The sequence below is a fragment of the Cyprinodon variegatus genome, unplaced genomic scaffold, assembly GCF_000732505.1.
Source record: "Cyprinodon variegatus isolate N-32 unplaced genomic scaffold, C_variegatus-1.0 Scaffold767, whole genome shotgun sequence".
Lineage (NCBI taxonomy): Eukaryota > Metazoa > Chordata > Actinopteri > Cyprinodontiformes > Cyprinodontidae > Cyprinodon > Cyprinodon variegatus.
The window spans coordinates 150,000-175,261 of NW_015151220.1; the positions used below are offsets into that span (position 1 = coordinate 150,000).

General features: G+C 37.8%; 1 protein-coding gene across 12 annotated transcripts in view; it reads right to left on the reverse strand.

Annotated features, from left to right (window-relative positions):
• The window catches only part of mark2 (MAP/microtubule affinity-regulating kinase 2), a 64,374-nt gene that overhangs the window by 20,270 nt on the left and 18,842 nt on the right, over nucleotides 1-25,262 (reverse strand). For 7 of the 12 annotated variants that reach the window (XM_015395908.1, XM_015395918.1, XM_015395917.1 and 4 more), the window contains 14 exons: nucleotides 17,257-17,421; nucleotides 14,821-14,874; nucleotides 12,425-12,473; nucleotides 12,171-12,236; nucleotides 11,845-11,915; nucleotides 11,303-11,359; nucleotides 8,673-8,909; nucleotides 6,651-6,770; nucleotides 4,469-4,571; nucleotides 4,253-4,383; nucleotides 4,032-4,106; nucleotides 1,566-1,623; nucleotides 1,181-1,332; nucleotides 731-825 (listed from right to left, as the gene is read on the reverse strand). In XM_015395908.1, the coding sequence (XP_015251394.1) occupies nucleotides 731-825; nucleotides 1,181-1,332; nucleotides 1,566-1,623; nucleotides 4,032-4,106; nucleotides 4,253-4,383; nucleotides 4,469-4,571; nucleotides 6,651-6,770; nucleotides 8,673-8,909; nucleotides 11,303-11,359; nucleotides 11,845-11,915; nucleotides 12,171-12,236; nucleotides 12,425-12,473; nucleotides 14,821-14,874; nucleotides 17,257-17,421 (1,433 nt within the window). The remainder of the gene's footprint in view (nucleotides 1-730; nucleotides 826-1,180; nucleotides 1,333-1,565; nucleotides 1,624-4,031; nucleotides 4,107-4,252; nucleotides 4,384-4,468; nucleotides 4,572-6,650; nucleotides 6,771-8,672; nucleotides 8,910-11,302; nucleotides 11,360-11,844; nucleotides 11,916-12,170; nucleotides 12,237-12,424; nucleotides 12,474-14,820; nucleotides 14,875-17,256; nucleotides 17,422-25,262) is intronic. The other 5 variants (XM_015395919.1, XM_015395914.1, XM_015395913.1 and 2 more) reach the window with 3 other exon arrangements.

Here is a 25,262-nt window from a genome sequence, read left to right on the forward strand (position 1 = left end):
ATCATTAGAGACCAACAACATGAACAGTAATAAAGCAGTATGAACGCTGTGTCACCGCTGGGATTAGGGTTTGGCTGTAATGTTTGATGCTCATGAAAAAGCACACAAAGCATATGACTGGTTAAGCATGAGCTGTATGTGTGGGCATGAATGGTGTAAATACGAAAACTTGACGCACCATTGATGATGGGAACAAAATAATTACCGAACTGCATTTACAAATTTCTAGTTCCAGTGCAGACAAAAGGTATTTTTTGTCCGAACTGGAAAGGCCTAAAGCAACGAAGGAAGAGTTGGAAGCGCGAGCTAAATTTAGAAAGAGCAAAATGAGAGGGAGTATCCCAATCCCAGGGGAAGAAAATGGGAAGCCCGTTTCATAACCTAATATTATAGACTTGTGAATCCTTTTACTGTGTAAGGATTGTATCCCTACAACTCTCTGCTCTTACTGGTAGGCCTCTATAAGATCAGCATTGGGAGATCTGTAATGTAAGGTTTGGCCTAAATTCCCAGGAGGGCCTTATTTTCACGTCCTGGAAGGGCCTACTCCTCCCTGAGCCAGCTGGCACCAGCCAAGGTCCAGGGATCAGCGACCGACATGGCTTCATTCACAAACCAGCGTAAGGGCCTTCCAGTAGCAGGGGAGCGGTACAGCCTTCCTTTGGGGGACTATGTGGGTGTATTTCTCCTAAGACATTAAAATAGTAAAGCAGGCTGAGGGTGTGCGTACCTATCCTTGCCGTTCTGAATGCTCTGACCAAGTGTGGCTCTCTCAGTCACTGGAGAGTTCCGACTACGGCTGGTACCGGTGGAAAGGATGCTATTCTGCAGAGACGGAGAGAAACAGGAGATGATATAAGAAGCGAGGCTCTTGCTTGCTTTTTCAGTCAAATTCTCATAATTTCAAATTTTCTGTCCCTATAATGTATGGATGGCCTTGTACTCATGTGTCAGCCTTTTTTCTTGTTCAGTCTTTCTCAAAGCCATTGTAAATACTCTCTAATTAATGACACATTCTCCTCTTTTGCTTAGAAAGTACTCGCTGCTTTGCTGCTTCTGTGTTTAGCTCCGTCTACTTGGTAGAACTAGTAAGGAGCCAATGCTGCCAGAGTTTTCTTTTTTAAGCTGTTCTCCTTCTTAGCCAATGAGAGAAATATGAACGGTGGAAGGCAGGACTCACAGTGGAAGGCGTAGCACTCTTTTTACGATCTGATGGGACCAGCGGACTGGCCCCGACCCTGGTGGTGGAGCTGCCTGATGAGCTTTTTCCCCCAGAATCCTCCGCTGTCGATCGGTTGTCTGACTGGCCTCCCCTCCTGGAGTAGGAGGAGCCTATGTGAGGACAGAGAATGAGTGAAATTATTTGAATTTGTGAGGTTCAATACAGCCCTGAAGCTCATTTGTCCCCTTTTCTTCCTTGAGACACCGCTGTTTTCCCACACATCACTCGAGCATTGTCTCTCACAGAGAGAGAGGCATAAAACAGGAAAAAAAAAATCCATTCACCTTTGTCCTCTCACACCTCTCATCACACTCCATGTTTAAACAACTCAAAAGAGTCTCACCCTGCTCAGTGGTTCTGCGATTCTGAGCCTTCTGGTTTGACGACACACTTCGCTGTACCTTTGAAGGAGGAACACAGGTATCACGTTATATAAAACAGGAACGTAGATCGGTCAGATTTCTCTCTTTTCACCAAACTCATGAACCCATCCAAAGTTGCATGAAGAGAGCATGACTGGAGTGCAAAACAAAATGCTTTTCATTTATCTACTTAAAATAAAAATATGTTATATAACATGTTAAACTCTATGAAACTAACCTGAGTTTGAGGGTGTCAAAACTGAAACTCTATTCATTGCTGCCAATAATGTTAATTATGTTTCTCTCTGCTTTATTATCTCCAAGGAGAGTGCCTCTTTGTTAAGCTTGATTTTAAACTCTCTTTCCATAGAAGGTGCCACTGGCACAGAAAACACTCAACACTGTATCTCTCATGGACAGAAGGTGCGTTCAGAGCGAGTGCGGTGTCCATGGTGATTTCCACCAAGCCCCGCAGGTAGTTCCCCGTTCAGATGTTCACTGAACATCTGAACAATGCGGTCGAGTTCACACCCTCGACCGCATCATCAAATAGGAGCTTCAGATGCGTGAAGCTGACACACCATCCACGTGAAAAAACTGAGCAAATAGACTGATTGGCTATTGCTTTTTTGTCTCAGGTTTGTGCGGTTAAATGTTATTTGTTAAACTGAAATAGGGATATCAAAGATATCAACTTTCCCCTCAGAGTCCAGTGGATATTTTTTTTTATTTTTACGGAATGACTATGACCTGGATGACTGAGAACCTTCATCAGCATATTTCCCCTCAGAGGTCAACTATCCCCCCATTAAGCTCTAAATTGAATAATTGGGAGTAGAACTACGATTAATTTTTTGGAAAGCCCCTAAAGCACTGAAAAAAAAAAAGTCAATTTGTTTCATCCAGAGCTGCGTCTGGATGGTTGGATTTGGCGGTACTTCCTTGTATATTTACCCACGCAGAAAGCACAGATGCTGGGCATTAACAGACCAGGGTCTGAGCTGGAGGTAAGGGATAATGAACAGCTGAATTAAAACAGCTTTTTTAAAGCCACCTAAAAAAAAACATTGAGAACATTCCTTGTTTCTAATTTTAACTTTTTTTTCCCCCTCTATATTCTATTGTAATTGAAAAATAGCATTGCCTACAACCAGTCCCTGATTGACTGCCGTGCCACAATTTCATAGAATAGTTCAGTTCATTTAAACTTCAGCAATCACTGCTCCTCTCTTTCCATGCAGTGCTGCTGCTGCTTTAAAGCACCTCAGCTATACCTAGCAGTGGTGTCAAAAGTACACACATTTGTTACTTAAGTATAGATACTGCCGTTTAAAAACACTCTGGTAAAAGTTGTAAAAATTATCAACTTGACCTCTTTACTCAAGTAAAAGTGAAAAAGTATGTGCTCCAAAAACTACTTAAAGTATAAAAATATTAAGTAACCTTTAAAAAAAAAACAGCCAGATGCTGCTATATGAATTGAAAGCTCAATTTTTTATTATTGCGAAAAATTGAGATAGGGCCAAGGATGAGGAAGGTCTTGTTGGTCTCCATCTCCTGATACGCTCTCGCCTGTGTCTGACCTTTCAGACATTTTAACATCTTTTTCTGAATCCGACATTGTAGCATGGCATAGACAATTCGCGTTTGCAGAACACCTGCTTGCTTCTGATGATTTCCTTTAGCTAACCAATGAGTGTTTGTGTTATATGACTCATCCAATTACACTAGTTTTCACTAGATATGGATGGAGCCAATGATCTGCATTGGATGGAGTACATGACGTGAAATAAATATTTGTGACAGATATTTATGCAAAAATGTAATAAGTAGAAATCAGAAGTAGAAAGAAAAATAAGTAATGGAGTAAAGTATAGATACTTAAAAACTGTACTTAAGTACAGTAACAAAGTATTTTTACTTTGCTATCTAGTAGCATGGGTTGACAGTGGAGCAGTGAACGCCCTCACCGCGCAGGAGTCATCGCTGCTTCCCTTGCATGGTTTGCATAGGGATACTATGTAAATCCGCTGCCCTCGCCACGGACACCACTCTGTCTGAATGCACCTTAAGGGCTTTCTTTCTTTAGTATTTAGCAATACTCTAGCACATAGAAAGTACTCCCCAACCATTTATAGATCTCCCTACTACCAGGACAAAAATCACTGACTTTGTTTACAATCTTTGTTAACAATTTTCCATACACAGTACACTTAACCCCAAGCATTTTATCTTTTATGTCTCCTTTCTGTCAAATGAACCCCCATTTATCCAAAAATTCCTATGAAGAAATTAACTTTAAGCTCTACTAACTTATGCGCTGTTCAAATAAAATAAACTAGAGGTTCTGTTTTAAACAAGCAAAACAGAACTTTTTTTTCTTCTTGTAAAACACATTAAGAAGAGATTTGTCAGCAATTTGTGTTGAGTGGCATCAAAAGGTTTACCCTGTGAGGTGGAGACGGGGCGTTTGTGTTGCTGAGATCAGCTCCTGGCCTTGCTTTGAGGGGTAGTTCATCCAGCTTAGAAGGAAAAGCAAAATTAGTACCAGGCACATACACAAACTACGAAAAGGACTATTGGTACTTTTTGATTCTTATGTAAATACTGTTCCAATAGTAGGAACACAACAGAGACCTAAAATACAAGAAGAACCTGTACTCTGTACCTCAGAGTTCCTATAGTCTAGAAGCAGGTACGTCGCCATAACTTCATTGTACTTCTGGTTCACCAAAGAATCCTGGATCTCCTCTTGAGAATATCCCATCCTCAACATTTTATCTGCAAACACATCAAAACCTTTTGCTATATTTATAATCACCATCTGTCACATAAAAAGGATACAAAGGCTGGCTTTTGTAGGTCAGATTGTGCTGTTATCTACCTGTTCTCTTAGGATCTTTATAATCTGGCTGAGGTTCGATGTAGGGTTTGAGTTCATCCTCTTCGTAGCCCACATTCATCCATCTGTCCCTCATTATCTGCTGCTGGGATCAAACAAAACATACAGGATGACTAAGGGTTTCAAACAGGAAAGAATGGCGTAACTAGGCTGACACAGGTGCATATCAATAATTAATAAGAATTATTTATTAATTTTGTGAATTTAAACCACAAAAATCTGATAGATTCATTAAACACAGAGTGAACGTTTTTCATCTACAATAATTACTTCTGATTATGGCATACTGAAGTTGAATATATGTAATTCAGTTACACATAAACAGGCATTCTTTTTGCATCCACACCTTCCTTTAAAATACTTTTTTCTTTCACTAAACATTCCAATACATTCCCATGTGATGTTTCCACAGTTTCCATTCAGTTACTTTGACTACCGGGGAGTATTTTTTATTTTTTTTTGTTATTACGAAAACAAATAAATAAATCTTGGTCATTTTTGTTTTTCATGTTAGGCAAAAAAAAAGTGCCCAACATGCAAGCATTCTCAAAAATAATGGAATTTAGTGTTGAACTACTGGCTTGGAAACATCGAACGCAAAGATCAGCCTTCAAAAATAGAAATAATCTGATCCAGTCACACAAAAAAACTCAACCGTTTATTATGCAGTGTCAATTTTAACTGTATATGTGCTAGAACTATTCAGTTCATCATTAATACGCCTGTGTTGTCTACATTGCAAACACTCGCTCTATCCGGGTAGTAGCCTATAATAAACTATAATTTTGAAAATTAATTCCTGATTAAGAACGTCATAAAAATGTGCTAGTTAAAAGAGCTGACAATACATTAGTAGTATTGTGATAGCTTAGTAGTTTACACTGTTGCCTCACAACAATGGATCTCTCTGTTTCACACATGTAGGAAGTAAGTATAATATTTAGGAATATGAGACGCAGACATAAAAGGTCAGAGCCAAATTAGCTTGCTGTTCTCACTTTCCTTGTGCTGGTTGACAACGACCGTCTGACGTACAGCTGTCACATCAGCCGACTTCCTCATTATTGTGTAGGTCACAAATTTGATTGTCAATTGTCAAAAATGATTGCTCTTAAGTAAAATCATTATTTGAATTTAAAAAATTCGATTTTATTGTTTGAATTATCGAAAGCTAATTCAAGCTGAAAGCTAGCTACCTGAAAGTTTTAGCCTCTAGGGGCGCTAGATCTTTAGCTTCCAGATTTAACGCCCTTGGAAGCAACAGAAAACAGACATTCTGCCTAATAGCAGACCACTTTGAACCAAGAGAATACGAAGTCATAGAGTTAATTATAAATTCAAGGACACATACACAACTCTAGGTTATCAGATAAGTGTCATATTCTGTGCTTAAGTGAAGCTCAAACCGCTGTAAAGTGAGGCTCTGTCACATGACCCATTCAGGGACAGATCCAAATTTTTGAGAGGAGCATCAACGTACACAAAGTGCTGTACAAAAACATGAAGAATCGTTTAACATGTCTCAAATTAAGCTAATATTTGGGTCAAAAGTTACTAAGTGTTGCTTAAACAGGAACAGAGCTACTTTATGGAGCTCTGCGCATAAAAAAAGTTATTTCTTTGTTCATTCTTTTCACATAAATTATCGAAACGACTTATTAGAATCAGAAACAAAGGAATATTTATTTCTAAGCATGCACCGAATTTGAAAACACTTTTCTAAGCAAAAGAGGAGAATGTGTCATTTACTGGATGTAAAAACCCATCTTATAAAGATCTTCATGGTTAACATTAGCTGCATTTCAGACACAACTGGAACTGAAAGTATTTTTTCCTTTGATATTACTAAATAAGCATTTACGTGGATTTATTCTAATAAATCAAAATGTGACACAATAAAGATTCAAAAATCAACTTTTTGTTTTCTACTGTTTTTCAGTTAGTAGTGACCAAAAAGAAGCCAGCCTGTATACACTATACCTTCACACATTTTTGCAACATATCCACATAAAGCTGATGAAACGGTCTGTAAGCATGTGTGCTAGGAAAACTAACTGCTTGTCATCATATTTCCTATATTATGAGTAAAAATCGTGATTGGTGGGATTTGCTGTTTACTTTTTTGGTGGCAGTGTGTTGTGTGAATCGATGCATGGCTGCCTACCTCGAGGCTGCCTCTTTTGGAAGGATTTAGGATCAAAAACTTCTTCAGCAAGTTCTCACAGTCGGTGGACATGTAGAAAGGAATCCTGTATTTACCACGCAGCACACGCTCTCTCAACTCCTGCACAGTGACAAAGACATTTAAAGTGAAGGGGTTAACTTTTTTTCTTTTCTTTTTTTTTTTAATAAGTAGTTATTCTTAAAGCAGACAATCAGGTCTGGTCAGATCAGTCTGAGAAGCTGTGCTGATTTCAAAATAAACAAACCGATTCCTCAAAATAAAAGACATTTAAAAGCACAACCAGTTCTCTGGTATTTCTACAAGTATTTGGTTCTTTCTGCTTTTATAAAAAACAAACAAAACAATCGGATTTGAGAAATTAAAAGGGAATCTAAAAGTGAACAAATTCAGGTCTGCATCAACAAAAACCACAACATAAAAACATTTCAAGCCGAGTGAGTAAAATTCAGATAGATGCAGTCCCTTTGTAGTAAACATATGTTTACACGGCAATATCTAGAATGCGGTTAGCACACAAAATCAATTTCATCACATTTAAAGCCAGTCAGTTCTCCTAGAATGAGTCATTGGAGTTCTGAAGGTGAAAAGGTGGTCTGTGTTTCAGTAGTTCATAGACAGCATTTAGATTGGTTTACTTTCATAATAAAACCAAGACAGTGGTGGTAAATGATTAAGATCTGTTTTTGTTTTTTTGTTTTTTACAACAAAATATAAAAAAGCTCAACAAATAAGTATTCTACTGCTGCAGATAAATCTCATGCTGAAAGTGTTTGAAAAACCGAACTATGACTATTTATTTAGTTAGAAAATAAAGCTGCAATAAGAAAAAGCAAAAGAACAAAATGGAGATCTATTATTATCAGTTTGTTTTTAATAAAGTTTAGCAGTGTCTATAAACCAGCACATTTTGCTGTCCTGCAGCATTTTACAGAGCTATACGGAGATCCCTATAGATCATGTCAAACTTGAGGTAAGAAGGCCCTCAAGAGCCAAAAAATGTCAAAAAATAAAGACATATGTTTTTTTTAAGTGAACAAAGTGGCTAAAACTGTGAAATAAATAGAACTTATAACAGTCTACTAAAAGACTAATGCTAACAGGTTATGATAGTAAAGCAATGCGAGTGTGATGGCAATATCAAAAGTTTTAGTTATACATCCGAAACTGACGGTTTTAAAGATTTGATACCAAAGTGGATATTAAAAAATAATTAAAAATATTAATTTGACATCCCTCAATCATCCAGGGTGTTAACTCTTCTTTTTAGATTGTGATATAGATTATTTTATCTTAAATAGGATTTAGATGCAGGGGGGAGAATAAAAAAGTCTGGTATCTCCTAAAGATGCAGAACTTTATAAAACTAATAAGATTCCCAGTTTTATTTATTTATTTTGGGAACCCCATATCTTCACAGTTCTTCCAAAACACAAAAAGCATCTGAAAAATATTTGTTGATGTCCCGCTGTTAAAGCCTAATCTTTTGATCCGAGTGAAGCACATGGCTTATTCAGTAAGACCAATTATAGTTTGATGATTTGTGCCGGTAGGACAGAGGTTCTCCCTTCAACTGGAGTTGTAACTTAGTAGATTTTTATTTTTTAATCCCTTTACACTGTCTGGTGATGAGATGAAAATATACTGTGCCTGGTTGCTATAGGAGATGAGCCTCTTTCTCAGTCACTATCGATCAAAGGTTCCTAGAGGCTCTTATCAAAAAAACTAAAAGTCACATTTTTTATTCAAGTTTGGTAAATTATATTTAACAGGAAATGCAAATGTAAATAATTTCATTTCTTTTCAAAAATGAATTTATTTTAGGGGTACAAAAAAAATATGTACCATACACTTTATTCAATTAGCTATATATCCCATTCTGATGGATTTAATGGGCCAAAAGGAACAGAAACAAGCTGCGAAATACTGCAACCACCCACAGAATGCAGACGTATGTTTGCGTGACTAACAGGAGCACAAAACAAACACTCTTCTCCTCCCAACCTTGAGGTTTTGTCCGTCAAAGGGCAGCGAGCCGCTGACCAGCGTGTAGAGGATCACCCCCAGGCTCCAGACATCCACCTCAGGTCCATCGTACTTCTTGCCCTGGAAGAGCTCTGGAGCTGCGTAGGGTGGGGAGCCACAGAAAGTGTCCAGCTTGTTCCCCAACGTAAACTCATTACTGAAGCCAAAATCGGCTATCTTTATGTTCATGTCTGCGTCCAGCAGGAGGTTTTCCGCCTGAGGCCCACATAAAGAAAAAACAATTCAATTATCGCTTCAATACTCAATATAAACAAAATGTTTTATTCCACTTCTTCCACACAATCATCCAAATGAAAAGTAATTCTCACAGTTTTGTAAATGAGTCTGAAAAAACTTATATTCCTCCTTTTTATAACCTGAAGAGTAACATTGGATCAAACAAGCTCGTTCAAAGTGATCGTCTGGGGCCGTGAGGCGGCGCACAATGGGCAAAGTGAGCCGCCACTGCTTATACCTTTCTGTGCGTCTTTTTATCTTTAAGCCTAAAGCTAACCACTGAGTAAGGAGGCTGGGTTGCCTAGCAACAGGTGTGCTCTCCTTTTCATTTGCTCTGAATGCTCGGCAGCTTCTGTGCGTTTCTGGGTGAATGAGCATGAACTACTAAACGGACGTGGTCTCGGAGCTCTGATCTGAAAATGAAAGAGACCGATCAATTCTTTTTTTTTTTTTTATGCATCTGGGTTTATGACTGTCTATCCTTAAACCAAAATATAAAGAAAATACAGCATGATCTAGTACTATTAAAACAGCACTACAGAATTATTATGTTTTATTTATATTTCTATATTTGATGCAGATGTCCACATGGAGAGAAAAAAGGCAGATGGCTTGACTGTCACTGCGGTTATAATTTTATGTACTCATGAATAGCTGAGCTTTGTTGATTACAAATTAATATTAATTTGATATCAAATATCAAGAAATATAATTTCAGAGAGCTAAAGCAGCAGTTAGCTAACAGCTTATCGCAACCGATATTTTACAGGAAAGATATAGATGGTGGTAGAGAAACGAAAGTATAACAAATACCAGACAGTAACGGTAAATATAATTGTGTGAATATAAAACTGTGATGGGTGATGGTTTGAATTTTAAAAACAAAGCGGCTGATATGTGTAATGTTCTTCCCCCTGTCAGCCATCAAACACAGCTGACTTATGGTGAGCAGCAGCTGGTGAGCAAGGAAAGCTCTGGGCGATGCTCCGAGTTTGAACAGCAGGAACCAAGCAGCACACAATTTGGTCTTTTTAAGCTACAATTGGATGATTTTAATTACCTGACCAGCTTTCAACTGGATGCTAACTAAACAATCTGATCCACGTTAAGATAAACTATCAGATTAAAAACAGGTTTAACTAATCCTGTTTTTTCTAACCTGATCAAGCTGACCATTTCCAGTGACTGGGAAATGAGGAAATCTTTTTAGCATATCTACTGGTTACAGCTTAAATGGAATTGCTCCACTCTTCTGTGTGGATGTTGCAATCAAGGGAAGACTCTTTTCAACAACGGCATGTGGGCTGTTTTCTAGAAAAGGTTAGAGGTGCTCTAATAGGTTGATCACTTTTTATGTATCTTTTTTCTTTTTCTTTTTTGTTGGGTTGATCCCTTATGGAGATTGTCAAATTTTTGCACAACCTATCTGAAACAATAAAAGTGGATGTATTGCAAAGCTCTAAACATTTCAGGGTTACAAAAGCATCTCAGAGTTAAAACCTTCGGTTTTAAACCATCTGGGTAACACACAGCAAAATATTATAAACTGTAACTAAATCTAAACCTGATAACTGCAAATATAAGATGAAAATGACTGAAACAGGACATGGAATAAAAACCTCATTAGCATGTAACAAACGTATGAAAAGCCGTTTATAACCCGCTAAGGTCAATGTGACACTGATGCTGCAGTTTACAGTAAATATGGGGGTAAACCGAGTAGAAGAGCAAATGGTACGTAACAGACTAGAAACATTCTTGTATCTCAGCATTTACAGATCAAGTAAGGGATTTTACACATTTTAAATATTATAATGATCAGAAGAGCCCTCCAATTATTTCATCTGTCTACAATTTGAATAGTTTGAAAGACTGAACATCAATCAAAAGCATAATAAAATGACCAAAAGCCTCCTGTTATAGTTGAGGTTCTTTGAGGTTACTATGGCAGTAATCATGATAATGTCTACACGTCTGCCTTCTGGCACAATAAGAGGATTTATAACGCTGCACAACACGATGAACTAAAACGACCCGGAGACTCGGATCAGCCTGCAAGCTGTTACGCCGTATTTGCTCCAAATTCTGTGAATTAAACAGAAATAGAACTCAATCGTTATTCCTAAAACGGACCAATGTGCAGCTCGAGCACACAGATACACGAGAGAGCATAGATGGCTGTGAGTAGTCCTGGTTAAAGCCCAACACGGAGAGAGCCTTTATGTAATCTTTGTGATTAACTTCAGGGTCACTCGTTTGTGGGGGCTAGGATTTAGTCTCCAAAATGAAATCATATAAAGATGAATAAATTCAGAGATGAGAATGCTTCTCTTCACACAGAATAACCCGTTGTTCAATGTGTGTGCTCTCACCTTGAGGTCTCTGTGTACTATACATTTCTGATGGCAATACTGCACTGCTGACACGATCTGGAGGGTGACAAAGTTGGTGAGAGGAAAGAAAGAGGGAGAGAGGACAACAAGACGTTCAGGGTCAAACTGTTACACAATTAAATCAATGGCAGAATGCTTCATTAGGCTTTAATCAGGAAGCAGTTAGAGAAAAAAAAACGGACACAAGGTTTACCACTTTAGTTCAAAAGCTAGTTTTTAAACTATGTAATGTCATTTCTCCCAGAGTGCCTTGCAGAAGTATTCATACCACTTCAAATTTTCCACATCAGAATCACATACATGTCAATTTGCTTGGGTTTTTAACACATTTAGCCTGATGTTTCTGGGACTCGTGTGAAAGATTAAAATCAACACAGTCTGAAGAAGCAGAGAAGATAAAAGGTTCTTCTAAACTTTACAAACATTTACACCTTACTCATAAATTTACCTTGTACTTAATATATTTTAAATGAAAATGGAGTAAAAAAATGTGTCAAAGATTCAGAATTGAACATCTTTACCTGTCTAAATTTGGCACGTGCTTCTTTTTCCTTCATCCTGCCATGGGCCACCAGATAATCAAACACCTCTCCTAGAAAACAGGAGACAAAAATAATGAGAAAAAAAAGGTGACAACATTAAGTGCTGATGATTTGAGAGGTCTTGCTTTTTTTAGATGTATTTTTCAATGAGTCAACGGGTTAATCCTTAATCCCAGAACTGCTTAGATGAGGAAGCAGCCCAAACATTAATTACTTTCTGTTGGATAGATCTGTTAGCTCGTTATATAACATGCGGCGATCTAAGCTTTTGCTGGGTCAATGATTTTACAGAGACATGTTCTTACCTCCGCTAGCATACTCCATTACCAGGTACAAAGTCTTCTCCGTCTCTATCACCTCAAAGAGCTTGACTGTAGGTGGAAAAAAGAAGAGTAGAGCAAAAAAGGGGGAATTAAAAACATGACAGACATAATGGGATAGAAATTCAGATTAAGGTCGCAAAGAAAAGCACTGCATCAAATATGACCTTGAAAGACAAATGGGGTCTAATTATTTAGTGTGACGACAGGACAGGCCCTCGCGTTTTAGGGTGACTCACCTATGTTGGGATGATTCAGCATCTTCATGATTCTCACCTCCCGAAAGAGCTGCGAGAAACGAGCCACATGCAAGTCATTAATCACTGAATGGCACAACACAGAGCAAAGGCCCAGGTTTGTGGGTTCCATTTATTTAGTGCTCGTTCACTCTTAGTTAAATCTGGGGCTGCTTCAGGTTTTCTTTACATCTAAAACTTATGCAGGCAAATTGTAGTCTTCTTAGACTCTCTAATCAATTCTAATAGTTTAAAGACAAGAGTCTTAAACTATTAGACAAGAGTTTGCAATGAATGGGTGGATAGACATAATGTCTCTCTCATCTAGTTGTGGAAATAAAATAAATTCTAATCGACCTGTGCATTAAATATTTCCCTGATTCATGTGAATATTTGCACTAAAAGGCAAAAGAAAGCAAATAGCTTTCCGTTTATAAACATGGGATTTTAACCAAACGTGAGGAAATATGAGACACTGAGATCCAACTAAAACTGCTTTATGACCTGCTGTATATACACAGATAAAACTCCAATAGATATGACTAGAACAATTATAAATGACCTTACAGGAAAAAAAAAGAAAGTTTTACTTTGAAAAATCAACACAGGTTTGAGTTTTTATCAACAAAGATCTAAAATTTAAAATAAGAAAACATGAAAAATGTAATTAATTTCCAAAAACAAAGAAGTTATTGCTCAACATTTTACAAGAAGTGATGTCACAAAGACAATTGGTGGAGAAAAACAGAAAGATCTGCACTCCTAAGTCACTGTATCCACAGAGGTTAGTTGAGTATATAAATGACCATTCTTTAACCAAAGCAGAGGCTTTAATCTCTAATAGAGGGTATTTTCTGTGCCTCCTGACTATTTCTGCTAACTAGGCGGTGGAAAAGATCCGAGGCATTTCCTGACCAGCTCCAAATTTTAAATATTCTAGGTAACCAATGTCAGCTACCAAGAGTAAAATCAGGATCATCCAACCCTCATTTCATGGAAATTCATCTGCTGATTATGATGACAGGATCATTTCTGTTGTGCTCCTTCACAGCTTCAACAGTAATTATGATACAACTGTACTATCATTAAGTGGGGAGATAATTATGTGTCAAAGCAGGAATAAAACTGAAAATGTTGGATGTATAGACCACATTCAGTGTGGATGGATAACGATACTTTAAAAACAAACGATCAGCTCAGAAAGTAAATGTGTAAAGTTTGAAAAACATCTTTTTTTTGTTGTTGACATTTTAGTGCACTACACCTGAAGATTCCTGAACATTCATGCCCAGGGTGAAACAATGTGGTGGCAGTAGCATGGTAAGGGAAGGCTTCTCTTCAATTAAAAAAAGGGGATAGCTTGAGTTCAGTAATGGAAGATATATGGAGCTGAAAAACAGATACAGTGAACAAACACCTGTTAGAGGGTGCTTAAGTCTTGAGATTGGAGGAAAGGTTCAACGTCCAGCGGGTTGACTCCCATAAAACAACCAGAGCTATAAAGGCTGTTAAGATGCTTTTGATAGTCATGCAATACTTTAACATGATTCACTGTATAATATACTCTTTGAATACTCTTAGATTTGCAGTTGTGTCATTTTAAACTGAGGTGTGGATATGTTCTGAAAGTCCTCCATTTTATAGAGGTAAACCGATCCAGCTCCAAAAGACACATTAGCAATAAACCTTAGAAAGCCTTCTGTTAGTTTAAGGATGCTAATATATAAAGAATAAAATAAATACACTATATTTTAGTAAAACTCTACTTTAACAGAGTATCAGAGTATGAAAGTTTTAATGTAGTCCAATGCAGAAATTAAAAACCTGAATGTGACTTCAGTCATGTGAAAATTACCACTTTATTTCTCTCCATTAGGAGCTGAAAATAGCTGCTGTAGGCCTCTGAGATGTTACTCAGTATAACATCAAATCGCTTTCACTTCTAAAAATTACAAGCATGGTTCAACGACTTCTCCTCTGTAGGAACCACGTGACCTACTGTAAATGATTTACTTCAGCTCCGTCACTCTGCCGTCTCTACATTTGTGCTTGGTTTCTGCATTTGGATACTGGTGTCTATTTTATGGAGGATAGAGACGCTAGATGAGAGCTTGGTGTGCGTGTTTGTGCGGGCACACACGGCTGGGCTGTGTCTGTTTAAGTGGACAGACCCACCCTGCCACGATCAAAGGAAGTAATTGCAGCTTGTTTCCTGTAATTAAAACTCTCTCTGAAAGCTGGACCACTTCAGACAAATCGAGACGCTCTGAGAGAGAGAGGGAGAAAGGAGGACATGTGGGGCGGGAAGAGGGACTACTGAGGGGGGGAAAAAATAGAAAAGAGGGAGTGTTTTCCCCTGTGAGTGTGTGCTGGAGGAGTTAGAAGTTTTGGAGACCCACCTTTTGCAAACTGGAGGAGTTGAGTTGTGTCTTATCTATGATCTTTACAGCCACCTGGAAGCAAAACCACAACGTGTGAGCTGATTATTACACCTTTATTTCATTTATTACACATGAAGCGCTGATGAATCTCACTTAAAAAGCCCAGCTTGTGATCGTGGAGAAAACACAAATGGACTCAACGCTGTTATCATTTTTAGACACGTATCACTAGAGCCATACAAGCCAGCAGTATTAGCACACAATCACAAAAAGCTACGGTTGCGTAATAAGACAAAATGGAGAGAAACAGACACAAGAGGATGAAGGATGGTGTTATGCTCTCACAGATAGCCTAGCCTACAGTTTATAATCCTTTAGCATTGAACAACAAAGCAACAAAGATATGAGAAAGAAAAAGAAATGAAACAGGAGGAGGAGAAAACAAAAAAAATTTGAGAAATGGGAGGGATTTCAAATGAGAGCTGAACAAGAGAACAGAGCACAAAGGCAGGGCAACAAAGAATTGTCTCTTCAGAAGCAAAGAACAGGGAGGTCTACTTCTCCCTGATATTTCTGTCAACTAACGCCTTTCTTTCAGGCCTCTTTCTGGTTGTGCCTGTCTGACTCCCTTGTTTTCTTTGTGTGCCAGCGGGTCACGTGGAGTATTATCAGGGTGTCAGGCACAGGGCTGTCACATATTGACAGAGCCCGCCCCCTGCTCTCTTTCTTGCATATGAAAAAAAAAGAAATCAACAGCTGACTCGACTGGGCATTGGACCATAGTCCAACATGGGCTCAGCTTTTCACCCCTTAAAGGGACAGATCGCCAGCTTACATCACAACCGTGATTCAGAGGAAACCGGAAACATTCAAGCTTTTCTTTTCAGCCTCACAATGGTGATACAATCTGCTGCAGTCGATGCACAATCTCTCTGCAAAGCTTTAGACCAGATCAAACTTGCTCTGTATCAAATCTGTGAGCCTTTCTGTATCCTTAGCAACCAGGAATCCAGTTTAACATTGAGAACTCAGTCATACATTCAGCATCAACTCCTATTCTATCCATCCCATCTAAGAAAACATCAGAGCCTCATGTTTTTGTTTTTACATAGTTTGGAGAGATAAAACCTCATGTGGCTAAAAATCATACTAAAGAAGGGGAAGTCATCACATCCATATATTAAGTCAAATGTACTTTTCTCAACAATAGTTTAAGTTTCCATTTATCTGACAATTCCCCTACAGCTAACGCGTTAAATCCATCTGTGCTTTCTGTGGCCATGGTTATTTACCACAACCACATAATAGTTTTAAAACCTAATGTAAAATAATAACATCTGCAATGAGTTTGAAAAGTTTTTATTTGATTAGCTTCAACTTAAAATAATAAAGAAGAGTCAAACCTTAACTTGGTTATTTTCACTAATAACTCAAAATAACTTATTTACTGTATATAATAAGTATTCACCGCTTTAGTTAGTAAAAAAAAAAATGGTGTGAGCATGGAAGCTACATGGATTTTGTCAATTAACATCTACAATGAGTAGACATTCGATTTTGAACAGATATTCTTTGAATTGAACCAAAGAATATCTGTTTGCTGTAGAATTAGCCTTCAAACGGTGGGAAATGCACCACTGGTTGTTACTCAGGAGAACGTTAGAACAGATCTGCTGTTTAAAATCGAATCTGGGAATGCTTTTTAACCTAATTTTATCTGTGTCCAGATTTGTATTCCGCTGAGCTGTCAAAGACTCATAACATCTGGATTAAATATAGTTTTGTTGTTTAAAAAAAAATTAAAGAAACACAAAGAAGCAATAAAAGTGTCATTTTTTGCAAACATCACATCTTGGCAAAAAAAGAAAAGAAAAAAAGCTTTTAAATGTTTTTCCTTTCAAACACTTGCATTTAAAAAACAAACCTAAACACAACCTTCAACTAACTAAGCAGCACAGAAGGGAAAGTTTGTTTGCTTAGTTTTATATAACAAAACATGAAATAAAAAAACTGAAAATATCCATAAAAATTACTGCTATGAGTTATAAACAGTTCAATGGCCTGGAGTGGATAAAAATAGGAACCAAGTATATTAACAGTAACAAAAAAAAAAAAAAGATTTAAATAAAAAATAAACAAAGTACAGCACTTAAACTGCAGTTGAATTAAAAATACAGTTTTTAGATCATTGCAGCTCAACATGTTTTTGTTAAGTTGATAACACAAGGGTATCTATTTTTTTTCTAAATACATATTCTATACATACATTGAACTTGTATGTAAAAAATGCCAAGATATGTTGCTTTGAAAATAGCAAAATTGTTAAAACAATACATTATTGAGGGAGCTCGTCCATATCCTTGAACCCAACAAGATTCAAAATAAGATATAAAATCAAATAAATAAAACATGTTAAATAAACCTCTGCCAGATTGTGTGTTTGTTTATGCTTACCTCTTTTCCAGTGAGGACATGTCGTGCCAGTTTGACCTTGGCGAAGTTGCCTTTACCGATGGTTTTCAGTAACCGATAGTTACCGATGTGGGGCTGTTCTTCTGACGTGGCCGTGGATCCCGAGTTCATTCGGGACATGCTGTATCGACCAGATGACTTCGTCTCCTGCAGCGAGAGATAGCGGTGCAAGTGTTAGGTAGTGTGATGAATTGCAGGAATAAAAATTATTTTCCAGATATCAAAAACAAAGGTTTTATATATGATAAAAGTAATGTGTCACACTGTGGCGGATGTAATCGGATTTCAGATGCTAATTGTTGCCTTAAACGAATGCTAAAAAGCTGTAAGAGTAGTAACAAGATGTGTGTAACTGAGCTGATGCAACATTTTTGCAAAGTTTGTGCTTTTAAAATTTATCATTTCAGAATTAATCTGTACAGAAAAAAAAAAAACAGCATTTCACATGATCAAAATCACACCATTTATATATATCTGCAGAGGTGCTTTGCTGCTGTCTCCAGTTTGTATGTCATTTTTCATAACGAGAATAAGAATCTGTATTTTAGGGAGGGAAGGAAATGATCAATATAGTGGCCTTTAAAGATTTTTTTCAGAGTTTGCCCTGCAACCAGAGGGTTGACGCCACTGGACAGCAGCTCGCTCCTGTCAGTGAGCCCCAGGGCAGCTGTGGCTACGATGTATGTGAATGGGTGAATAACTGAAAGCTTTGGTCAAGACCCCCGACTGGAAAACGCTATACTAGTACAGGCCATTTACCATTTAACAGACTGATGCCGCACTGCAGATTTTGGGACTCTTTTTTTTTAAACCTTAGAAAGAAATGTGATAGGATTTTAAAGGTAATGAATAATTTAGTGTCAGACATCTGTGAGGCCATTCTCATTACGCTATAGCTAATGTGAAGAGATTGATACGAGGTAGTCCAGGCTCCTGCAATTTTGTTTATTTTTATTTCATTTTTTAACATATACAGAAACGTTTGAAAAGTCATCTATTGGCCAGCTATCTTTTCCTCGGTAAAACACAGTAAAAGCCACTCATGTAACCCAAGCCTCAAGAACAGTTGGAGTCTTTAGAGAATCAATTTCCAAAGGGGTTGTGGATTAACAAGCATGGGGTCCTGAATCCTCTACAGAAATTAAAACTAAACACAAACATTATTAAGATGAATAATTTATGTCTTTAAAGACATAAAAACAAAAGCTGGAAATAGATAAAAATTAAATAAATGCCATTTCTGTTATTATACCAGAGGTTTTAGAAATATTTATAATTCAGACAGTAGTTTGAGGCAGAAATCCACTCCAGAACTATAATGTGGGTCAGAACCCAAAAGGTTTGAGAACCTCTGCTTTAGAGGACAGGTCTGAGTTCAGTGTTAAGTCTGGCTTAATAGTTATGACTCATTGAGGAGTGTACACCACTCGCCTCCACCTTTGGTTCTGAGGTGAAACCAAGCTGAAATCTCAATTTCATGAACAATTAAGTCTTTTTAAATTACTTTAGTTTAATCTTTAATATTCTTTCAAGAACAATAAATGTATCTTTTCAGAGCAATTTAGCTCTAGCTCTAGGAAAGCTCAAAATACTTTAAAAACATTCTGTACAGACATTAAAAACTAAAATGGCTTCAGTTGATTCTGCAGTAGACGGTCACCCTTCAGATCAAGCAAGGAAAAAGAAAACAAAACCTTGCTGTGCTGGCAAGTTTTGCATGGCTGGCAACTGTGATTGGGTTTCAGCTCCAGGAAAGGGTCATGGTGATTGTATGTGTGTGTCTATGTATTTCCATGTGTGTGATCCGAGCCGACAGGTGATGTGGATCAGGGTCAGAGGAGAGGACGAGTGGCTCCAGGGTGACGACACACCCCGGCTATGCTGTGAACAGTGTCACACTGGAATACAGTGCTGTGCACACATATATCCAGTAAGGCTGTTACATACAGACAGAAATCCTCTCAGATGTTTTCCCACCAGCAAAGATGGCGCAGTGTCATCCACAGAAGAAATTGATTAAAGTCCCAAATAACTTTACTCTGCGTTTTTACACCCCTGAACCTTCATCACTACTCCACCAGCTTAGTGTGGGGTGTTTAGTTCCAGATGGTGTAATCTAACGTCTGCATCTCAGCCTCCCCCACAAACTTCCTCATGCTGACATTGTTGACTTAAATAAAATGCAATAGGCTAGATTAAGCATTAACAAAAGTAGAGGAATAAGGATTTAAAAACAAATGACAGTTAAGGGAAAGAGGTCCATATGTTGTCTTGTGGGAGGGATGAGGCCAACGAGTTTTATTTTGGGACTATGTGGGAGAGAGAGGCAGACCAACGGTGCTATATAAGCCCTGTTAAAGACAATAACGTACAAACCAAGTAATTCAAACTCAAAATGAAGATCGACAGCATTCCTTATGTTTTTGGAGCTAGAACCACATCATAACGATTTTACTCAAGTACTGCTGACTCAAACGCCATCAGCAGGTCATGTTTTACTCCTAAGACTTCGGAAAAGCACTTTTAAAAGGATGATCTATAATATTAGTTCAGATTTAATGCTGTGCTGAAAACGGACGGGAAAGCTAAAAGGAAAAGCCATCAATACTGAATCCTAAAGCGAAACGGCTGATAACAGCCAAACAGGCAAACCTTTCAATGCTCTAATGGGGCAAGTTAGTGGTGCAGCTGAACATATAGGAAGCTAATACAGAATCTTGTGAGTATAACTAAGAAAGTCAAGTTTGATTTATTTTTTCCATTGAGTGAGTGTACCATATGTAAACACTTCCAGGAAAAGCTATAAAGACAACACCATTTAGTGTGGAAGCTACTATTGTAGCAAGCCTTAAAGCTGTCCATTATAATATCACAAGGCTACTTATAACTGATGAATATCAGAAAGAAAAGTCTGATTCATGTGACACCCCCCTGTCAATCAATCTTAGAGACTCACCAGCAACAAGTCAATCAAAGCAGTTTGCAATAGGAAGGTATAGTGAACAGGGAAAAAATAAATATGTAATAAAAAGAGATAAATGTTGTCATTGCAATTCAGAGACACATTACCCAAAGTATGTAGAAGGTAAAACACATTTCTATCCATTTCCAATATTGAAAAGATAAAAAGCAAATATAAAAGGATGTACGAAAGCTGGCTGCTGACGGCATGAGCCGCTCATCACAACCGTGATCAACTGAAGCAACCAGTTCTTCATCTACGCAAAGGTGACCAACAATTCTTCTGTTTTGTTTTGTTTGTAATAACAGTGTTTCCTTATGTTTAGTTTGGAAAAAGCTCAATTCCAAATTTGTAGGTGATAAACAATATTTAAAGGCTTTAAATATTGATACACAGCCTGATTTTTTATATATATATATATATATATATATATATATATATATATATATATATATATATATGTATATATGTGATAAAACATGCTTTTCTAACTCAACGGCCGTGGACACAACTTCGCGTATAGCTAACATGACTACACCCATTAGTACTCCTCCCATCTGTGGAAAGCCTGGGTTTTAATTGTGGATTTGATGGTTGTTACTTTTAAAAATTCACTTTACAAACTTGTCTTTGCCTACATTTTTATTGAATTGGCAAAAAGTCTAATTTAATGCCTGAGGTAACGTGCTTTACTGAGTTCAAATTAAGACATTTTTTTATATCCTTTTATGCTTCAATCTTTTAAACGAAATCAAAACAAATAAATCTAGTAAATACTTATAAATACTTTGTTATACCATCTTAGATGCAATAGAAATAAAAATTAAAAACAGTCAATTAATTTTTTTAAATTTACTTTGACACATTATGAAGCAAAGGGAATTTCATTTGAGTCCAGACCTAACCTGGGGCGAAATAATTTATGTAAGGATGGACTGATCTTTAAGTACTACAGAGGCACCAGTTTTAGCCTGTTGACAGTTTGTGATTAAGATATCAGAGTCCAGTAAATACGTCATGGTGAGAGAAATATCAACAGTTGTTGACCAGAACAAAAACAAGGTGCATTCCCGACTTCAGGAATACAAGCTGGTTTCTTAGTAGGTCTACTCATCTAAATTACTCCAACTTTAAATAAAAAAGAAGCTAAATTTAGTGCACATCAAGGCTGAAATGCTGGACTTATATTAGTACCATAAAAAAGTGGGACTTTAAATGTGAGCCACCAAGTGTAAAATGCTCCTTTAATATCACATCCCTCAATTTATTCAATCACATCTCCCTTGTCTCTGTTATGTTTGGCTCTGCCCTTAAGAATGATCAACCCTGACAGCAATAAAGCCTTTAGATTTTTGGCATGATTGGATAGATTGTCTTGCAAACGAGAGACTAAACTGCTTTTTAGTCTTCCTGCTCTCCTATCCTCTTTCATGTCGGACTATTTTTGCCTCCTGATTCTTCCTTCATTTTTAGGCAGCTGCAGGCCAAGCAAACCCTCCTTACTAACACACAGACAGACACGGGGATACAAACTCATGGGGAGGCAGATAGCCACCTCTCCCCTTGGTTATAATTATAGACGTGTTGGAGGACAATAAATGACATCATTGTTTAGCTCTCGTATTACTTTGACGTTAAGTTTAACCCATGAGTACCAGCAGGGAACTACAAACCTGCATAAACCAGGAAGTAACGAGAGAGAAAATAAAAGACTGTTGTAGATGTTTGATTAAACCTGTTGAAGTAGGTTTACAATGTTTACAAGGTCTATTAACAACATTTCCTACCAAAACTCACCGGGCTCTTTAATATGTACACAACTGTTCAAACAAATAGCGGAGTGGAAAAAAAGGGGGATCCAGTCATGATAAACACAGCATTGTAGACAGGATGGGACAGCTTCTACTCTCTGTGCATAACCACTCGATAGAACTGAGGCATGTTTAATGTAACAAACAAAACAGGACAAACCTTTTAAACAAAGCGGCTACAGCAGCATAGCATCCTAACGGGGGCCGGAGCCCTCAGCTTATGCCACAAAATAAGGTTGTAAAAATAGAGGCTGCAAAAGAAATCTATACGTCCTTATGTCAAACATTGAGGCAGCTGGTAATGTAATGGTTTCATGGCGTTGCGTTTATGACCACAGTGCACCGATCTTCAAAAGGCTACGTCCAGATCTCAAACTATAATGGGTTTCTGGGACAGCACCGAGTTCACTGCTCCGCAAAAGCCCCAACAGTGAGGAAATGTTGGGATGCAGTTGAACAGGAGGTTCAGTTCCTTTGATTTAAAGCTAAAAGCTTCCAATGCCATCGTCTTAATATGGACTGGAAAGTTCTTCAGGGGCGTTCCAACAGCTTATTAAATCTAGTTAATCAGGAATTATAGCTGGCCTGTAGGAAAACTAGGTCCAATTTTTTTCTCTTACCATCTTCCCAAAACAACTTCCATTTCCTCTTTGTGGCTAAAATAAAAACACAAAAACTTACCACAATAACCAAGATGTTTAAACATTTCAGTTCCTATTTTTTAAACTGTAATCAAGCTCCAGACGGAGTCAAAGAAGTTCTGATTGATAGCAGTGGAGCTAGTCTGAAGTTAAGCTCAGTCAGCTCCCTGACTCTACAGAGAGAATAAGGGCCAAAGAATTGAAGCCAAAATGCCTCCTCCACACTCAGAGGTCAAAGTATCTACTCCCTCTTTTGACGGAGATCTCCGATATATGCTTAATGACAACCATTTAGAGGGCGTTAAACCTGAAAGCATCAGCTACCGAACCTGGAGCAAGTTGCACGGGATGCAGCCCTTTTATGTCCGTTGTGTACCGTGTGGAGAGACCATTAGTGTAGTGTTTACATCCTGCTCAACAATTGAACCCCCCCCCCCCCCACACACACACACACACACACACACACACACACACACACACAGATTCAGTATAGTTACTTAAGAGCCGTATGCAGCTGAAAGCCATTTAATGGTACAGTGCAAACGCAAGCATTTGCACAAGATTAAAATACACACAAGAACAGGGAAGTCGAGAAAATTCAAGGTGGTACTGGTTATGTTTTGACTCTGCTTTCATTATCACTGACCTTTGCTTATCTGACTTGGGAATAAATCCACTCTGATGCAAACAGATGGAATTTGACACAGCAGTTTAACTAAGCGCTGTGCTTGTTGAAACAGCAGGAGACTCAGAGAAAACAAAAGCCCAACTGACGGCACCTTAAAGTGATAGCTGGTGAATCATCAGCTATGAATTAAAAGGAGGATCTAGGTTATTATTAGGATATTTTGTTTGTTTTTATCATATCAAAGAAATATGGAAATCTTTTTTTGAGAGCCTCTTTTTATTAATGCCTTCAAGAAGATCGTAAAATCTTGTGTGCTTTAATTGTTGCTTGTTCTTTAACAACATAATTATTACCCCGCAAACATAAACAATTAAAACATGGCAACTTCACAAACCAATGAAACTCATCTGCTGCAATTAAAAGCAATTTATTCAAACCGCTTCTGTAAATGCAGCTCAATACAGCGTTAAGAGCTTAAAGCAATTACACCATTTCTTCTCATTTTAAATCATTCAGCCAAATTCACCAGAAAACTGAGGGTATTTATTCACCTGAATTATCCTTATTATACCGTATATTTGGCAACAAATTGAGTGAGTCACTTTTACTGTGGTGAAGCATTTTAGAAAGCCTTGTTACATAACCTACTAGATGCAATATGCAAGAGAAGGAAAATGAGCATGAAATAATAATAGCTGTGTGAAGCTGCAAAGCTCAGAGTCAGCGCTTCTGGGCTCAATGGGATTATTATTTCAAACAGTTCAAAAACACAACCTGCACCTCTCCTAAAGTATGCTAGGGGGTGTAATGTACAGTAGAGGGGATTGCACAGAGATATACTCTAAATAATGACTAATAAAAAGTTGGTAAACTCGGAGAACCACAAATACCAGAGCGGCTTTAAACCACAGCTGTATGTAGCTCTTCAGGGGCAAGTTCTGACAACGAGAGGAAAGCGCTTCGATAGGGTTGTCCAAATTAATTCATTTTTTTCCCAGCTGCTAATCTCAAATACAATATGTCAGCCGTTAGTCAAGAGTCTTGACAATTTAGATGCTGAAGCATTTTGCTCCATAGAAGCGTCCACAGGAGGGTATCTTAGAACAGATATGAGATCAATACAGCTTCACTGGTGCCTTGCATTCTACTTCTGACACTCATCCAGCAATACCAGACATTTATTGCATTTACAAAAGTGTAAGGAAACTACCAGATCTGATACTGGTGGGACAGAAGCAGATATCTGTTCAAAGGGGGGCAAGACAAATGAATAGATGAAGAATGCCCCTTCATCTAAAGTAGTGTGACTTTCTTCCCCAACTTGTGTCAAATGAGAGATCAAAGTGAAAAATGGCAGGAAAAGTGAAGTGCACATCACATTAAAACTTGACAATGCTTTTAAAAGGATAAAGTCCAGTGATTTTAACACTAAGCATTGAGATCAGGGCTGAACATTCTTTTTTTCCCCAAAAATCTAAATTGATTTTATTACCATTTCCTTAGCACTAATCACAAGCTTGTTTTTTCATTGCCTTAAAAGCTTGCTTGTCCAGAGTCCCTTGCTGCAGTGCCACCTAAAGTGATGCAGTGAAAAATTAAGGGTGTTATTCTTGTTAAAAGTAATTTGACCAAAGTGAGTGCCTGTGCAATTTGAAAATATCTGAAAATATATTATATTGCAAATGCAATTAATTGTCCCACCCCTATGAGCTCAACTGCACAGCAGATGGATGAAGACTTTTACTGCATGGAGCATAACGTTATCCTATGGTAAAAAGACTTTTCTTTCACACACAAGCCAGCGATGGTGAACATTTTGACATTTACTGACTTGTTGCATTTAAGCTGCAACTCTACACTCACCGGCCACTTTATTAGGTACACCTGTCCAACTGCTCGTTAACACTTAATTTCTAAGCAGCCAATCACATGGCGGCAACTCAGTG